The sequence below is a fragment of the Anthonomus grandis genome, chromosome 2, assembly GCF_022605725.1.
Source record: "Anthonomus grandis grandis chromosome 2, icAntGran1.3, whole genome shotgun sequence".
NCBI classification, from domain to species: Eukaryota; Metazoa; Arthropoda; class Insecta; order Coleoptera; family Curculionidae; genus Anthonomus; species Anthonomus grandis.
Window position 1 is genome coordinate 39,458,095 of NC_065547.1, and position 17,124 is coordinate 39,475,218.

At 28.0% G+C, this 17,124-nt stretch overlaps 1 protein-coding gene across 1 annotated transcript in view; it reads right to left on the minus strand.

Annotated features, from left to right (window-relative positions):
- The window catches only part of LOC126750177 (uncharacterized), a 226,461-nt gene extending 209,879 nt beyond the window's left edge, over window positions 1-16,582 (minus strand). The window contains exon 1 of the mRNA XM_050459707.1: window positions 16,105-16,582. Coding sequence (XP_050315664.1) covers window positions 16,105-16,147 — 43 coding nt within the window. The 5' untranslated portion in view covers window positions 16,148-16,582. The remainder of the gene's footprint in view (window positions 1-16,104) is intronic.
- Between the last annotated feature and the right edge of the window lie 542 nt (window positions 16,583-17,124).

Genomic DNA, 17,124 nt, shown 5'->3' on the forward strand with positions numbered 1-17,124 from the left:
ATAGGCATATCAAAGTAAATCTGACAGTATTCTAAACTGGTCGAGTGGTAAATAACCCAATAGTGAGTCGCATATTTTGCTAGAATGAAATCAGGAAATGTGTGAAAGTAGTTGAGAGAGTTGTTGCTTTTAATATATTAAGTCTACTCTTAGTCCTTACAAAATTAATTAACTATTTTTAGAAAAAGCTTCAATAATAGTAATCTTTTTTTCTGACAACCTTTTGTGACGGTTTCCTTAACAACATACAGGGTGTTTCAGGACTATGGGATCAAACTTCTAGGGGTTGTTCAGTGTATATCTATCTATGCCGCTCTCTGCTATACATAAGTAGATATTCTCTCTTCTTTTGATTTTTCCTTCGGTTTTTAAAGGTCCTTTAAAGTACAAGAATGCTATTTTAAATTGTTTATATTTATCTAAGAGTATGTACATTTTAAAATATGATTTTGACAAACATTTTCTTTAGACCCCATTACAATGAAATTTTGAGTGATATGTCCAATGTAAATTTTCATAAGACTTAGAGCTATAAAATTTGTTCTGATCACTTCTCACCAATAAATTGTAATAACGTTCATACTGCTGGCTTTACACTATAATACATATTTATTTAAACATTGGTTTTGTCATTATTTTTCATGAAATATTTAGCAAATTTATTTATAATTGTGCACTACCTATATTTCGACTTTATTTTATACTCGTATCACTTCCTGTGTTTACTGCGACAAGGCAGAGCTATAGATACTAAAAAAACTGAGTACCTAGAGTGGATCAGAATGACGATATTTATTTTTATTTTGTGTAGATATTTGTCTTGGAATTAGGTTTTTTTAATGCACATGCATACAATAAGATTTAATTATAATATAGATTTATTTATTTTATTCTAACTTGGGTCGATGAGTCCCCAAGACAAAAAGATTCAATCATGTATGAGGGAATCTAAATATGCAATCACTGGCCTTTAGTATATTAAAATCATACTTGTCTACTTTTTCATAATATTTATAGTAACTCGTTTAATTTACAATATACTCTTCTTTAACATTTGTTTGCCTTGGTAAATTAATTTTATTATTTTTTTATCGGTTTTCTGTAATGATTTTATCATTTTTTATTTCTATAGTTAGTTTCTATATTTCTTCTCTTTCAACTTTGTAAATGAGGGTATAATACACTTTTTATAAATGTTTTCACTTTTTCAATATCATTTTTTGAATTTGCATACAATAAGATGTTATCATTTTTAAAGAGTGTATTTTGTGTAGCAGTTATATTATTTTTTTCAGATAATTATCTGTCAAAGAACTTTTAATTTGTTTTTAAAATGTGTGTAATTTTTCTTTCGAAAACAGAAACTTATTTTATTATTACTAACTTAATGCCTAATAGTAATGTCTTTAGATGTGTAATAATTAATTAGCACAAAAATCTTCATAACATTTTCTAATCTGTTTCGGTTAAGGTAGTTCACTACAAAACAAAATAATTTTAAGCAGTTTCAAGTTAATTCCAATTTATATATTATCTGTTATAACAAATTATTGTATATAATTTTAAGTAATTATGCTTCAGGAAAATTATTTAAACCTGTTAGAAGTTGTAAATGTATTTGCGAAGCTTGTTGTCTAACCACAATATGTAGTCTTTAATTAAGCTCGCGTACTATTTTAGACCCCTGTCAAAACATGACAATGGTACGCTTGCAGCGGACTATTGTTTGTTCGGTTTTTGGAAAAAGATAGAGCGTTGATCTATCTGTTTCGTTGCAACTATGAGTGTGTAAACAACCTCGGCACAAAACCAATGCCTTTACAGGTAACTAAGTAGGTTAATTTTGTAAAAGGTGATCGGAGATGGACCTTCACTTTTGTAACCAATAAATTACTCAAAGATGAAAGAACTCTTTTAATATACCTGGCTGTCTATTGCATGACCAGGAGATCATTATAGCATCACACAAAACCCTCGAAAAATATTATTTTATTTCCACTTTAAAATTCATGATATGCAGTACACTGTTAGAAAATGATTATTGCAGTACATTAATTTGTTTAGCTATCTAAGGTAAAGCTGAAGAGTTTTGTTTTAGTTTCATTTCATCCTAATCAATATCTGATGCTAACACCTAATCAAAAAGGCCCTATATCCCATCAGTAACATATTTGATATGCGACGAGGTTTCTTATTAAGTGAAATTTGATTTTCCCGCCTTAATTTGGTTACGCCTTTCTGCCATTTTGATTGGTTCAATCAGACATCTCAATCCGTCAAGTTAGTTAAAACAGTTTCCGTTAACAAGCAAGAGGACGCTAGCAGATTTATCAGTTTGTATACACCCGCCGCTTTTCTACAGTTTTGCGTTTTGTGCTATTAACGTTTTCGCATTAACGTGATTGAGAATGTGCAAACTTTATAAAATTAAAAAGCGTGCCCTATCTGCAAATTTTTAAACCGCCTCACCGAACTCTTTCGTCACGCAAATATCGAAAATTGAAAACGTATAAGCAAACATGAAATCCACTTTTCCCTAACGGCACTTTAAGTTCGAACAAACAAATCGCGTCCCAACTTCCAGATATATACGTATTTTACGGCAAATGGCCCTGCGAGCGATGACGTCGCCCGAATTCCCGAATTGGAAAATATTAGTCGTATCTATTCAGCGAATTTCTTAAACTTACTAGGTGTAAGCTTCCAGGCCACATGTGATCAATGCGCGCCCTTTTATGTGTAGTTTTTTCGCCCTTTTTACACTCGCCCCGCCTTTATCTTTTACGGTTCGGATGAAACGCTGCGATCGGTTTATTATGGGTTTCCTATTGAGAAACTCTTTGGATTTTTAAAACAGTATCTTACCAGTCAGTTTTGAAAATTTTTCATGTTTTTATATATTAGTAAATACGTAAAAATCCAAATATTCTTCAGCATTTTTTCAAACTAAAGTCAGAAAAACCACTATATTAAAAGTTAGTGTGGAGAAGGGCTTCTAATGCTTATATTTTATTGTATACACAATGAACAGCTGATTGTCTTTCACCGCACGACGTCTCGAAGGTCAGCGAATCTTCCGGAGTGGTCAGCCGAATATATAAGGAGCTGCGTCGTTGCTGCGAGTCAGTTGTCAATTCAGTGCAGTAAAGTTCAGAGTATTGGCGCGAGATTTAAATCAGACATAAATGTAAATGAATGCAGTAATAATTAATTTTTCTTGTAGTCTTCTTAGTACTCGTGTTTCATAGTGTAATTGTGCAGATAAATTATTTGACTATTTTCAATTATTTTAATTCACACCTAACGAACGGGAAAACCTCTTTAGTATATTTATTGGCTTGAATATAATTATTATAATCAAAAAACATTAAATAGTATAATTGGCTTGCTTTTCCGGAAAAGCCAATATATTCGGCAATTTCAATAATTTGAATTTAATCCTTTGTTATTTCCATATTAAAATTTGAAGAACCGTTATAATTAATATTAATTGTTTAAATTATAAAATGTTCATTTTTTATAATGATATTTATGTAGAATGGCTTTATGACAGAGCAGTTTACTATAGTGCTGTGGTATTTGAATTTCCAGAAATAGACAAAATCTAATTTATATTCCTGTTATCCTGCCTAAGAACCAATTTGGGTTGCGTGGCGGCATTAGCGCAGCTGACGCTATTCTGAAACTAACAAGAACAGTCACAAGACACCTTGTTATAGGTAAAAAATGTTTAATAAGGTCAAGTACCTTGCAAATGGACACGGTGTCTCATGACACTGTTCTTGATGTAAAACGTTACGTGGTATTGTGTCGGAAGACTTTCCAGCAAATCATAAAGATCAATAATGTATTAATTAATCTAATGTACTAATGTCAATTAGAACCTCCGAAGAGTTACTTAGTTAGTTAAAGAGTTACGAGACACAGTTAACAGTTCCCTTGTTTTTTTCTTTGCACATCGACTAATATTCGAGCTAAAAGTAGTATGGTGATATCCTATGTGGTTAATACTCCTATAATTTTTTTAGAAACAACATGGGAAAAAGTTAAAACAAGCGCCTCTCATGGCCTAAATAAAATAAAAAAATAGGTTTACACATTTAAAAGCACTTTCAATGTTGACAAAGGTACGTAGCGTTCTTGCTAAAAATGGCAAATTAGCCCAGTTTTGAGAACGTTAAAGTAGACTTCAAAAATAAGTTAATGATATGTAGAAAATTAGAGAGATGTTAAATGAACCTATTTCAATCTGTGTTTATAGAGCTCTTATACTGAGATATGCTGTATGTTTGTATTATAGGAAGTTTATATGAAAGCGCATTAAAACTCTACTGAAAACGGTATAAAATTATGTTCTTATGATTATTTTTAAAAGGGTTTAAATATTTTCAACTGATCAACTTCATAGTAGTACAACTCTCCCAGTGAGATATTTATCTGTTTTAAATTTCTGCACTTACTTGTCAACATGTCAGTCATTCTTGCCCCTCTTAGTTTAATGTTGAAAAAAACTTGCAGCCACCACAACTTTAAATTTTAAATCTATTGAATATCTTGGTATTAACATTTACGGCATTTTTTCATTAGCAATGAAAGTAATAGCAAGTAAAAAACTTTTGGTGCAGAGATGTACCAAAATTAAGTAAGAAATTAAACAAAAATATTCAGATTTTCCATCATTACAAAATATAAGTTTTGATTGTTAATATATAAATACATTTACCTTTGTTAGGTAACAACAATTAATTATTTTCATTTAAAAACCTCTGAAAATTAAAATACATTCGAATCCTTAGTCATTTCAGATTTTCAACATATTATTAATATTTTTTTTATATTTTCAATCCATTGAAGTGTTTTGAATATTTTATTAGAATATTTAAAGTATTCATAAAATAAAACCTAAACATTAAAACTAATAAGTAAAGTGAGGTATATTATGTAAATATTTTAGTTTTAATACAAAATCACATTCCAAGATACATATTTCCTCACTGATGCACATGAACGAAATTACTTCCTTTTTTTTATTTTAAAGACTTCTTAAAATATAGTAAGAAATTTAATATAATGTGATTCTTTATTTCTTACCTTTTTTCTTTAATATTAAATATATTCTTAAAAAAAAGTTTAAAAAAAATAATATGTAAAATTTAGTTAGTTACCTACATGTTTTATGCATCACAATTTAGAGGAAAAGGAGGGATATAAAAATGCATGTTTATAGTATCTTGAAGAAGTTTCTAAATAAAACAAAATATTGGAAAATTTAAAATTAAGCCCTTTATTAAGCTGATCCTTCTCATATACGATTTTCTAAAATAGTTTTTGTGCGGTTCCGTATGCACAACTTTTTGATATATTTTGCATTTTCTTTTGAAATAAATGTAATTATATTTGTATAACTATAAATATTGTACCCAAAATTATCTATAAAATCTAAACTAAAACAAAGCAAAAAAAATACTTATTTTGAGATAATCAAAAAGGGTCATAACCTTTATAGAATCCCAATTGACGTAACTTGAAGAGACACACTTAAATAAAAAAGGTGATTGGTAAGAATTTAGCAAATATTGAATAAACAGAAAAATATATATCTCCTAATAAAATAAATATTAAACGATCATCATTAAATTGGATCGTCATCAAATTAAATCAATATATTTTAGAAAAAATTACAAATTTCAACTTAATTAAAACAAGATTGTGGCAGGGTATTAGATAATTATTGACTGAAATTTAAATATGATCAAAGATCGTTTAATTATATAATTGAAATGTCTGCAATAATCAGGAAAATTCGGTTTTTCTTTCTTATTTAAAATGTGATTTTAAAAGTTTGTTGTTAACATTTTTCTATTTTATTGAATTAGTAACCGGCTTTATGATAGAGGAGTTCTCTAAAGCTCTTCTCTATTTAAAAAACTTTTTCCATGAAATACAAATTGCTCAGTATTCCAGGGCAATCATTTTTAAAAAAGGATATCAAAACATTCTTAAGACTTTCTGAGAGATACCTATTTAATAGCAATCTGGAAAATCAATCGATGGATAAATTTTATAAAAAATAAAAACATATAGAAAATTGCATGCATTTCATTATCTCTATACAGCCATATTCACATGTGATGTAGGATATGCATCCTTATTTGATATAAATATATTTGTAAAATTCTTGCTAAATTATAAACGATTTTCTAATAACATTACAAATTTTTAAGAAGTAAAAACTGATAACTACAAGTTATTGCTAAGAAAAAAAAATAGTTATTTAATATTTCTACATATCCTAATACCACATCCTAATTACCCACAAAAATATAGGAACAAATACTAAATAAATGAAAATATTTTATTTAGAAAATGTACTATTAAAATGTAAGACGGCTGTTATAATATAAATAAATTTAAAAATTTTCTGGAAAATAATAAAATTTTACTGGTAACGTTGTAACGAATTTAATACACAAGTAAAAACATATATATATTTAAAAATTGATATTTAGTACATTTCGAATCGTTTAATCCTACAAATAAAACTATAAAATATGCAAAAAATTTTAGACAAATTAATTTTACATTGAATATATGTAAAAAAGTACAAAAAAAATTATTTCAAGAATTTGAGCCAATTAAAGAAATAAATAAAAATTCCATAAATAATGATAAATTGATAGTTGTAAGATTTAAATAAATTTTCTTAACATAAATGTGTATTATAATTAAATATATACCAAGAAAAGCATAAAAAATACATTTACAATACATCAATTTTTACAAATTAGTATGCTGTTTTTTAGTCGACAATGCAACAACTGTTTTCATATAAAAAAGTTGTTTAGGTTTTCAAAAGGTATCGGCTTAATTAACAGAGAATCACCTTCTATTAATAAATTAAATTCCTGTATTGTAAAAAATAATATGTTTTTTTTAAATTAATTAATTAAGGTATCCTCCAGATTATTGGACGAAAGGCATAACCCTTGTCATTGTCCTTAACCGATCTGATAAGGGGAAGAATTTTCCAAATAATTTAATTAAAAAAAAGCTACAGGAGAAAATCATACTTTTAGGAAAATTTAAAAAATTTATGCATAACTTAAAAGAATCCAATTTATATATTTTTTAATGATATTAGCAATGTAAAATATGAAGTAAATTATAAATTAGCTTTAAATATTATAAAAGTAATTTATAATTAAAAAAATAAGATAAGGCGTAATATGCATGAAAATGTCACTTCCCTTTAATTTTTTATTTAGAATATGACGCCCTTCATTATATGCATTGCATTACACTTTAAATTTCTTAATGGATTTTTTAATTAATTTTTAGGTTTTTCATGAAGTTTTAACTTATTTTATATTTTTTTTTGTGTATACCTGGATTAGTAAAATTAACTTAAATTAATACTGATAATAGATTGTAAAAAATAATAGCTATGGATACCAGTAAGCACATTTAGCTTGAGTCAGTGTTATCGAAATATTGCAAGCACAACACCTGAAGTACTCGTGGACTTGCTATTTCTTCAGGATATACACGCTAAACAATATAAAGATTTTTAAAAAATTATATATTTCAACCATATGAGATACACCTTGTCTTTGAGTTTTATGAAGCCGATATTAATAGAAGTATAGGTTGGAGTTTTGCAAGCTAATGTCCCAATGTATAATCAACAATTTAAATCTGGTATTTAATATTTGTTGAAATAACTGTCGATATTGGAGTGACTCGAATCGACATTTGTTCTGAAATGTTCACTTGCAATATCCTCAAAAAATATGTGGTCTGGCATTTTCGGAAATAGTATTCTATTTCCTTACTTTTTTTACTACTATGTTAATCATCCTTTCCTGGCAGTTTAACATAGTAGTAAAAAATTACGTAACTTACAACAAGGTGGTGGAACATTGTACTATGTTGCTCCAGTACGACAGTTTTTAAACCTCCTTTTCCTGAACTAGTCGATTGGCAAACAAGGCCCAATTGAGTGGCCGCCGAGATCTCCCGACTTAAGTCCTTTAGATCACTTTCTTTAAACTTTTTGATTACTCATTTCAAAAGTAATGTTTTTAATACAAAGCGAGATTTCTTTAAGACCTTCGGGGGCGGATTACGGATAATTAAAGATAATTAACTCAATATATGCTTGAAAATGTGAGGAATAAAGTTGAACACAATCTTTATTATTGAATGAATAATAAAGATTTATTATTGGACACCACTTTTATCATTTATTACCACAGGGACCTGCCTCTTTATAGAAAATTAATTTTTATTTTGACTTAAATCTAAGCGTAGCAACTCACTTGTTTACGGACGAAGCTAATTTCTCCAGAAATGCAATAATCAATTTCCATAACAATCATTACTGGGCTAAAACCCTCATGCGATTACAGAGACACATTTTCAGGAACAATTTTCAATAAACGTTTGGATCGGTATCGTATCCGATTATTTAATTGGACCATCTTTTTTACCAAGACGCCTTAACGGACAGAATTATTGTAATTTTCTCCAAAATGATTTGCCTTTGCTTCTCGAAGATGTTCCTCTTTAGTTACGGCAACAACTTTGGTTTATGCATGATGGTGCTCCAGCCCACTTTAGCATATTGGCTCGTGAGCATTTAAATAGAGTCTACCGAAATAAATGGATAGGCTGTGGAGGACCACAGTTTTGGCCACCTAGATCACCTGACTTAAATAGCCTAGATTTTTTTTGTAGGGACACCTAAAAACATTGGTTTATCAGACACCAATTGTGACATTAGAAGAACTAAGAAATAGAATTATTGACGGACGTGAAACTATACGAAACACGCCTGGAATTTTCGAAAGAGTTCGTGATTCTATGAGAAGAAAAGCAGAAGCCTGCATAGAGGCAAGAGGTGTTCATTTCCAACATTTGTTGCAAATTATGTATATATGTATTGTATTTAATTGTTGTTGCTTTTTGTTCACCAGTTTGTAAAAAATAGCTTGAAAATAAATATTTGAAAAATGTACCTAATAAAAACTGAAAATAAAATCAAACTTAACACAATCAAAAATAATCATTAATGTCAGTATCATAATGTCTACAACAACAAAAAAACAGTTGCTGGCAACGAGCAAAGCTAACTTGATTTATTTTCATAATTGTTAAAGATGCATTTTATGCATAAAAAAGGTTTTTTTAATTAACGATTACACCCAAACGGTAAGATTGACGGCAAAAGTTATAGAGGAATTTTTTGTTTATTGGTAATTAAGATAAAATCATAATTTTTTTCGTAAGTCAATGGCGTAGTATTTTTTTTTGTAAAATTGTATTAAAAATTCATCATAGCTACGCCACTAGTTGCTAAAAAAAAGTAGGTGAACATCTAAAAAATGCCATAATATCCTGTGCCAAAATTCAGTTCAATATTTTAAACCGTATTTGAAAAATTTATTAAAACAAAAAAAAAATAAAACTTTAACACCCTGTATCTTAAAAACTAAGCATTTTAGGACCCATATTTATATAAACTTTTTGACTTAAAATCGGTCCAGGAATGTCCCTTTTAAATTATGACATACCTTTAAGTAACACCCTGTATAATCTGTTATTATCACTTTTCTAGAATCTCATTACAAATCAAATAGCTTTACAAAGATTGAAGATCGAAGGTAAAAACATGATTATACAAAAGTTTTATATAAAACTTTATAAAAATCTAAAAATTAAAAAAAAGGGTAATTTCTATTTAAAAATCTAAAGTGTAACGCAATATCTAATTTTTGGGTCTTTGAACAAATATCTCTGAAAATTTGACGTATATAAGCGTTTTTCTCAAAGCATACCAGAAGAATAACAAATAGGGGTACAAGCTTTTCTGTATAGATTTCTATATATCGATCGGCCAGACTAATTGACCTTTACGACAAGATATAGTTTACATGAGAACGTCAAAATACGAAAACTGTTACAATTTAAATTTAGTTTTAAAAATTTTAAAATACCTCCTAATATTAGGCTTAGACTACTTTATAAGACAAATATTCTAATAATTAGTGCTTTCTTTAATAAAAAACTCTACGTGGTCCAGAAAACAACATCGAAGCTTTTTTTCAAAATTTTTTTAACATTTTCTTTAGAGCGCTGTAACTATTATTTCAATTACATAAATTAAACATTAAATAAATTAAATTAAGGTCTTAAATCTGTGTAATTAAATGCAAGGTATTATTTACAATATATCGAATATTTTAGCTCAACAATCAATTGAAAAAAAAGAGAAAGCATTGCATAAAAAATTAATTTAAACGGATAATAATATATAAAAATATATATTTATAATACGTTTAATAAAATATAAGTAGGTTCCTAATATCATAAGTCTTTGTGCGATGAAAAATATTAATTATAGATTTTTTTTGAATTAGTTAATTAAGGTTTCTTCCAGATTTTCGGTAAGGAGATATAACGGTTATCATTAAAATCAATTTATCCTAATAAAAGTAACTTAAATAAAAAATGGCGAAAGGAGAAGCAAATAGGCCTAAGCTAATTAAAAAAATTATGCATAACTTAAATGGTTACGATGCGTAGATATCTTTTTTTTAATAGAATTATAAGATACCTATGAAATAATAAATTAGATTTTAAAATTAAGATATTTTGTGTATTGTTTTTGTGACCCAGTTTAATTTTCTTAACTTTTAAGGGTTAGGTTGGAAAAGGATAAAGATAAAATAGTCAAATACTCCAATGATATGTTATTCCTTTTAAAAAAATAGTTATGTTGAGATGCTTCTGCTAAAGCTAAACTACACGTTGTACAAACCTCTTGTGAGAAAATGTCATCCTGAAAAGAACTTAAATATTTCGTAAAAACAATAATAAGGAGGATAATGTGTAATATCCGTAAAAAAGCCACTACCTTTAAAATTTATACTTCCACGATAGTCTCATATATATTTAAGTATTTTTGTATGGTTTTATATTTATACATTAGTCATATTACGCCAAAAGATAGTTTAGCAATATATCATTTACTAATTAAAATATTATTGTTGAATATTAGTTTTTAAATTTATAATTTTAATTATGATTTTAGTTTCTTAAAAACACTATTTTTAGTTTAAGATAATAATTATATTAAATAGTAATTTCTTTTTAAAAGAATATGATTGCTGAAAACGTATTCCTAGTTTTTAGCTTTTTTCAAGATATTCGTGTATAAAATATATAGTCTAATATTACAAGAAAATGTGTAATTTTGAGTTTTATATTAGAAAAGTCTAAAAAGCAATTTAAGCATTTTAGACTTTTCTAATATAAAACTCAAAATCTTTCGGAACTCTGTATTTATTTTTTTTTGATAATAATTAATGAAATTATGGATCTGCGCTAGATAAGAAAAAGTAGAATATTGCATAATTTATATCGATAAAATTTGCATTTATTTCTTTAGTGTAAACATATTTGTTTTATATTTACATATTTGAGTGTAGATATTGGTCATGTTAATACTATAAGCTATTATACTTATGAAGTTTTAAAAAATATAGCAAATTTTATGACAATGATAATATAGTCTTATATAAGATATAATATAGGTTTAATATTGTAGTACTTAGATAGGCTAGAATAAAAGAATATTTTAATGAGAACGTGTTTAAAATTAATATATTATAATAAAATTATATGTGTTAATATTAAATTAATTAGACACTTTAGAAAACTCCAAGGGGCGTAACCCTTATCGATTACTACGTACAGGAGGTCTTGTAGTAGTACATGGGGTCTGTTTCTCTAAGATTTCTCATTGGATCAGCTTATCTATCATTAAACCTCTACTCATATAGGTAATATTGGTAACGAGAAATCATACTGACTTGCCCAGCAATATAAAATCTCTAAGACCAAAGCCCCTAATTAGAGTTTTGAAGGCTATTGGATATCTCTAGTATTACGTATCAACGATATGATTTATAAGACACCACCGATTAAAAGCATCTGTATATTGTTGCAATAGTTCTGAATACTGAAAAGATGATATTTGAGTATAGTGTTTTAAGGTCATTTTTAAGAGGTAGAAATTAACTGCACTATCGCAATGAGTAATGTATTCCTTAAACCCTTAAATGGTAATCAAATTAATTTTTACTTTAACTTTAATCTAAGCGTAAACTTGAAGTTTTTTCTTTTTATTTTAATATTCGGAGAGTTGATTAATTTTAAAGTCTTGGTACTACAGGAACTATATTGACTGTAATTTTTTGTGGACATAATCTGTTACTATCACATTTCTAGAATTTCATTACAAAGTTAAATCAAATAGCTTCGTTACAACAAACAACGATTGAAGATCGAAGGTAAAAACATGATCATACAAAAGTTACTAAAAACTTTATAGAAAATCTAAAAAATAAAAAAAAATTATGATTTTTATTTAAAAATCTAAAGTGTAATGCAGTATCGAATTTTTAGGTCTTTGAACAGATATTTTCGAAAAGTTGACATATGTGAGCGTTTTTCTCAAAACATCCAGAAGAATCACAAAAAAGCTTTTCTGTATAGATTTCTGTATATCGATCGGTCAGACTAATCGGTCGGTAAGACAAGACATAGTTTAGATGAGAACGTCAAAATACGAAAACTGTAAAAATTTTAACTTCGTTTAGTTTTAAAATTATAAAATAGTTCCTAATATCAGGTTAAGACTACTTTATGATTAGTTCTTTCCTAAATAAAAAACTCTACGTGGTCCAGAAACCAACATCCAAGATGTCTAATTTTTTCAATATTTTCTGTAGAGAGCTACAACTATTATTTCAATTTTCATGTCTAATTGAAAAATGGGCTAATAGTTACAAATAAAACAGCTGCTAAATATATCTACGCTAAGACCCTTAATAAAAACTTATTAACAATTATAAGTTAATAAATTATAAGTGTTATTTATTAACTATTTAAATATAAATTATAATTAAATAGTTAACAAATGACATTAAGGTTCTTAAATCTGAGTAATTAAATGCAAGGTATTTTTTACAATAGGTCGAACATTTTAGTTCAACAATTTTTTTAAACGTATCTTTAACTTTTGAGTGTCAGTTTAATTTAAATAAAATTGCAGCTAAAAAAATCAATTGAAAATAAGAGAAAGCAATGCATAAAAAAGTAATATAAGCGGATATGGTTTAGGTGCAACTTTTCTTAAAAAATATATATTTATTAAACGTTTAATAAAATATAAGTAAGTTCTTAATATAATAAGTCTTTGTTGGATTTTCGGCAAGGAGATATAACGGTTATCATTATAATCAATTTATCGTAATAAAAGTAACTTCATTAAAAAAGTGCGAAAGAAGAAGCGAATAGGCCTAAGCTAATTGAAAAAATTACGCATAACTTAAATGGTTACGATGCATAGATATCTTTTTTTAATAGAATATAAGATACTTGAAAAATAATAAATTAGATTTTAATATTAAGATATTTTATGTATTGCTTTTGTGACCCAGTTTAATTTCCTTAACTTTTAAGGGTTAGATTTTAAAAGGATAAAGATAAAATAGTCAAATAGTCCAATGATATGTTATTCCTTTTAAAAAAATAGTTATGTTGAGTTGCTACTGCTAAAGCTAAACTACACGTTGTCCAAACCTCTTATGAGAAAATGTCATCCTGAAAAGAACTTAAATATTTCGTAAAAATAATAATAAGGAGGATAATGTGTAATATCCGTAAAAAAGGCACTACCTTTAAAATTTGTACTTCCACGATGGTCTCATATATATTTAAGTATTTTTGTATGTTTTTATATTTATACATTAGTCATATTACGCCAAAAGATAGTTTAGCAATATATCATTTACTAATTAAAATATTATTGTTAAATGTTTGTCTTTAAATTTAAAGTTTTAATTATAATTTAAGTTTATTAATAATACTATTTATAGTTTAAGATAATAATTAGAATAAATAGTTATTTCTTTTTAAATGAATATGATTGCTGAAAACTTATTCCTAGTTTTTAGCTTTTTTCAAGATTTTCGTGTATACCTATACAATATATGGTCTAATATTATAAGAAAATATGTAATTTTGAGTTTTATATTAGAAAAGTCCAAAATGTAGAATATTGCATAATTTATATCGATAAAATTTGCATTTATTTCTTCAGTGTAAACATATTTGATTTATATTTACATATTTGAGTGTAGATTTAAACTCTTAACATCATATTAAATTTGTGTGTAAAAAAAACAGGGAAAATTTAGGCAAGTTCTAAAGAAAAATGAACTATTCAAATTTTTAACAATCCCTGCTTTTTACTCGCATTCTTCTTTAAAAAGGGTGTAACCTTCCAAAAAAAGCTTAATTGATAGAGATGAATAAAATAATATATAAAAATTCAATTAGAACATCCTTTAAAAAATTACTAAAAATATAAACAATATTGGTCATGTTAATTAACGAGCTATTGTACTTTATGGCAAATTTTATGACAATGATAATATAGACTTATATAAGATATAATATAAGTTTAATATTGTACTTAGATAGGTTGGAATATAAGAATATTTTAATAAGAACGTGTTTAAAATTAATATATTATAATAAAATTATATGTGTTAATATTAAATCAATTAGACACTTTAGAAAACTCCAAGGGGCATAACCCTTATCGATTACTACGTACACGAGGGCTTGTAGTAGTACATGGGGTCTGTTCCTCTAAGATCCTTCACTGGATCTGCTTATCTATCATTAAACCTCTACTCACATAGGTAATATTGGTAACGAGAAATCATACTCACTTGCCCAGCAATATAAAATCTCTAAGACCAAAGCCCCTAATTGGGTTTTTTAAGGCTATTGGATATCTCTAGTATCACGTATCAACTATACGATTCATAAAACACCACCGATTAAAAGCATCTGTATATTGTTGCAATAGTTCTGAATCCTGAAAAGATGATATTTGAGGATAGTATTTAAGGTCATTTTCAAGAGGTAAAAGATGAGTAATGTATTCCTTAAACCCTTAAATGGTTGACATTCTCAGTGAGCAGATTGATGATTAACCTTATAAAAGGCTTTAGAGAAGTCTGAATATATTAAATTCATCCTTTTTTCTGCCTGTTTTTGGTTAATTGCTACTGGTGTGTTTATTAATTGAATAGCATTGAATTATTCATTAAGTTATACAACTCAATTTACTGAATAAAATTGGTGCTGGATATGATTAATAAAAGGCATAATTATTATAAAAAATAGTCCTAATTAGTAAAATGTTTGGGACACAAATCGTTACGCCGTATGTCAAAATTTAAGGTGTGTAGAAAAAAGTGATAATTGTAAGTTGTAATATGTCTTCAGAAAAAAGACCGACTTCTTCCAGATTTTCATAAAGGGGCGTAACCATTTTAATCCCACATATCATTAACCTAGAAGTAACCTTTTAACCAGATAAAAAATAATCTTGACAAAAATTTTCTAATTTTTATTCCGGAAATAAATAAAAAGAAACTAAAATTTAAGTAAAAACATAATTAAAGCTTAATACAATTCTTAATGACAAAATATGGATAATGTTAATTTTACAAATGAATAAATGAATAAGTCTGTAAATAGTAAATTTTATTTACGTTTCTATATTAGGAATAAAGCCAACCAAAAGGTATCCATAAAACTTAATGCAACCTTCCTCCTTTTTCCAGATTTTCCCCAAAGGGGCGTAACCTTTACCGTGATCCCAAGGCACATTCCTAACCATAAAAAGCCAACCTTATATTTAATTACCTAACTACCCCCACACCGTAATAAAGAATAAATTAACATGCAAAAAACCCTTGCAAACTTCTGGGCATTTATACTACAACTAATGCACCTTCCAGCTTAACCCTTTTGCGAGGCATTAATATTCATTAAAAACTTTACCTATTACAACGCCTCTTTTATCATATACCTAGGGGGCGTAACCTCCGTCTGCCGTGTAAACTAAGAAACCCTTTGTTAAAACAAATGGGGTTTTTAAGAAACGTGAGGAGAAATTTTTAAGATGTTGCAAAGAAACCTCATGAATCTGTCAAAAACTAATTATTATTAATAAGTTACCTTTACTAATTAATAGTAGGATGGATAACACTTTTACCAACATTATTTCTGGATATAGTGTTCAGTTCGTTTTTAAGGAAACTTTGTCACTAGCGGCACGATTTTTAGGCGAGTTACAGTAAAACGGACCGCCACGCCCCTTTTATTGTTTCGGCACGTATCGACCTGCAGACTTATCCCAACAAGGTTTTCCAGGCTCCTTCCAGATTAACTACTTAACAATTAATTTCTTAAGAGTGTTATTGTTTAATCAACGGTTTTACTTAAAAGTTTATTGTTGGCATCAGCTTCTTCATGTTACTAAAAAATTCTTCAATTGAGAAGTCATCGTCTGGATAGTTTACACGATCTTAAAAATCTTTTAAAGAGATCCAGAAATGTATAATATTATAAACGGATAGTGCTAAGTAGTAATATTAACAACGAATTAGTGGGCGTGTCACGCAAAACGGCAGAGCCAGAAGTCAGCGTCGGTCCGTGCCAGTTGAGCGTCGCGTTTACACTGGATTCTGGATTCTGTAGCTGGGAGGTCGGTCGCGCTCTCTCTTGGATGCGTCGCGACGGCTTCCGTTACGTTCGTTTCTCGTTTCGCTGATCGAAGGACCTGCTCCGGGGAGGGTTCGTCTGACAGCCTAATACACTTGTAAATTGAGACTTTATTTACGAGCAGTTTAGATGCGAATTTTTAATGTATCATCTCGCCGGTTTTTTTTTTATTCGGTTTTCTATTTGGCTTTTATGCGGTTACGAGTCGTTTATAAGACGGGGGTAAGCGTAAGCGCGAGCACGAGCGCTCACTGCCCGCGGAGCTTTTTAAATTATTTTTTAAGGAGAAGGGGGGCGATAGTAAACGGTTTTCGCGAGTTTTTGTCACTTTTTGAATGTAAAATGGAAAGGTTACTATAAACTAGAACACAAAAAGATCCAACCTCAAAGTAAACACTACTTTGGATTTTCACTCCTCAGAAAGAATACTTTTTTTCAGCTAGAAAGTCGCTTTTAAGTGGTTCTTTTGCTTTT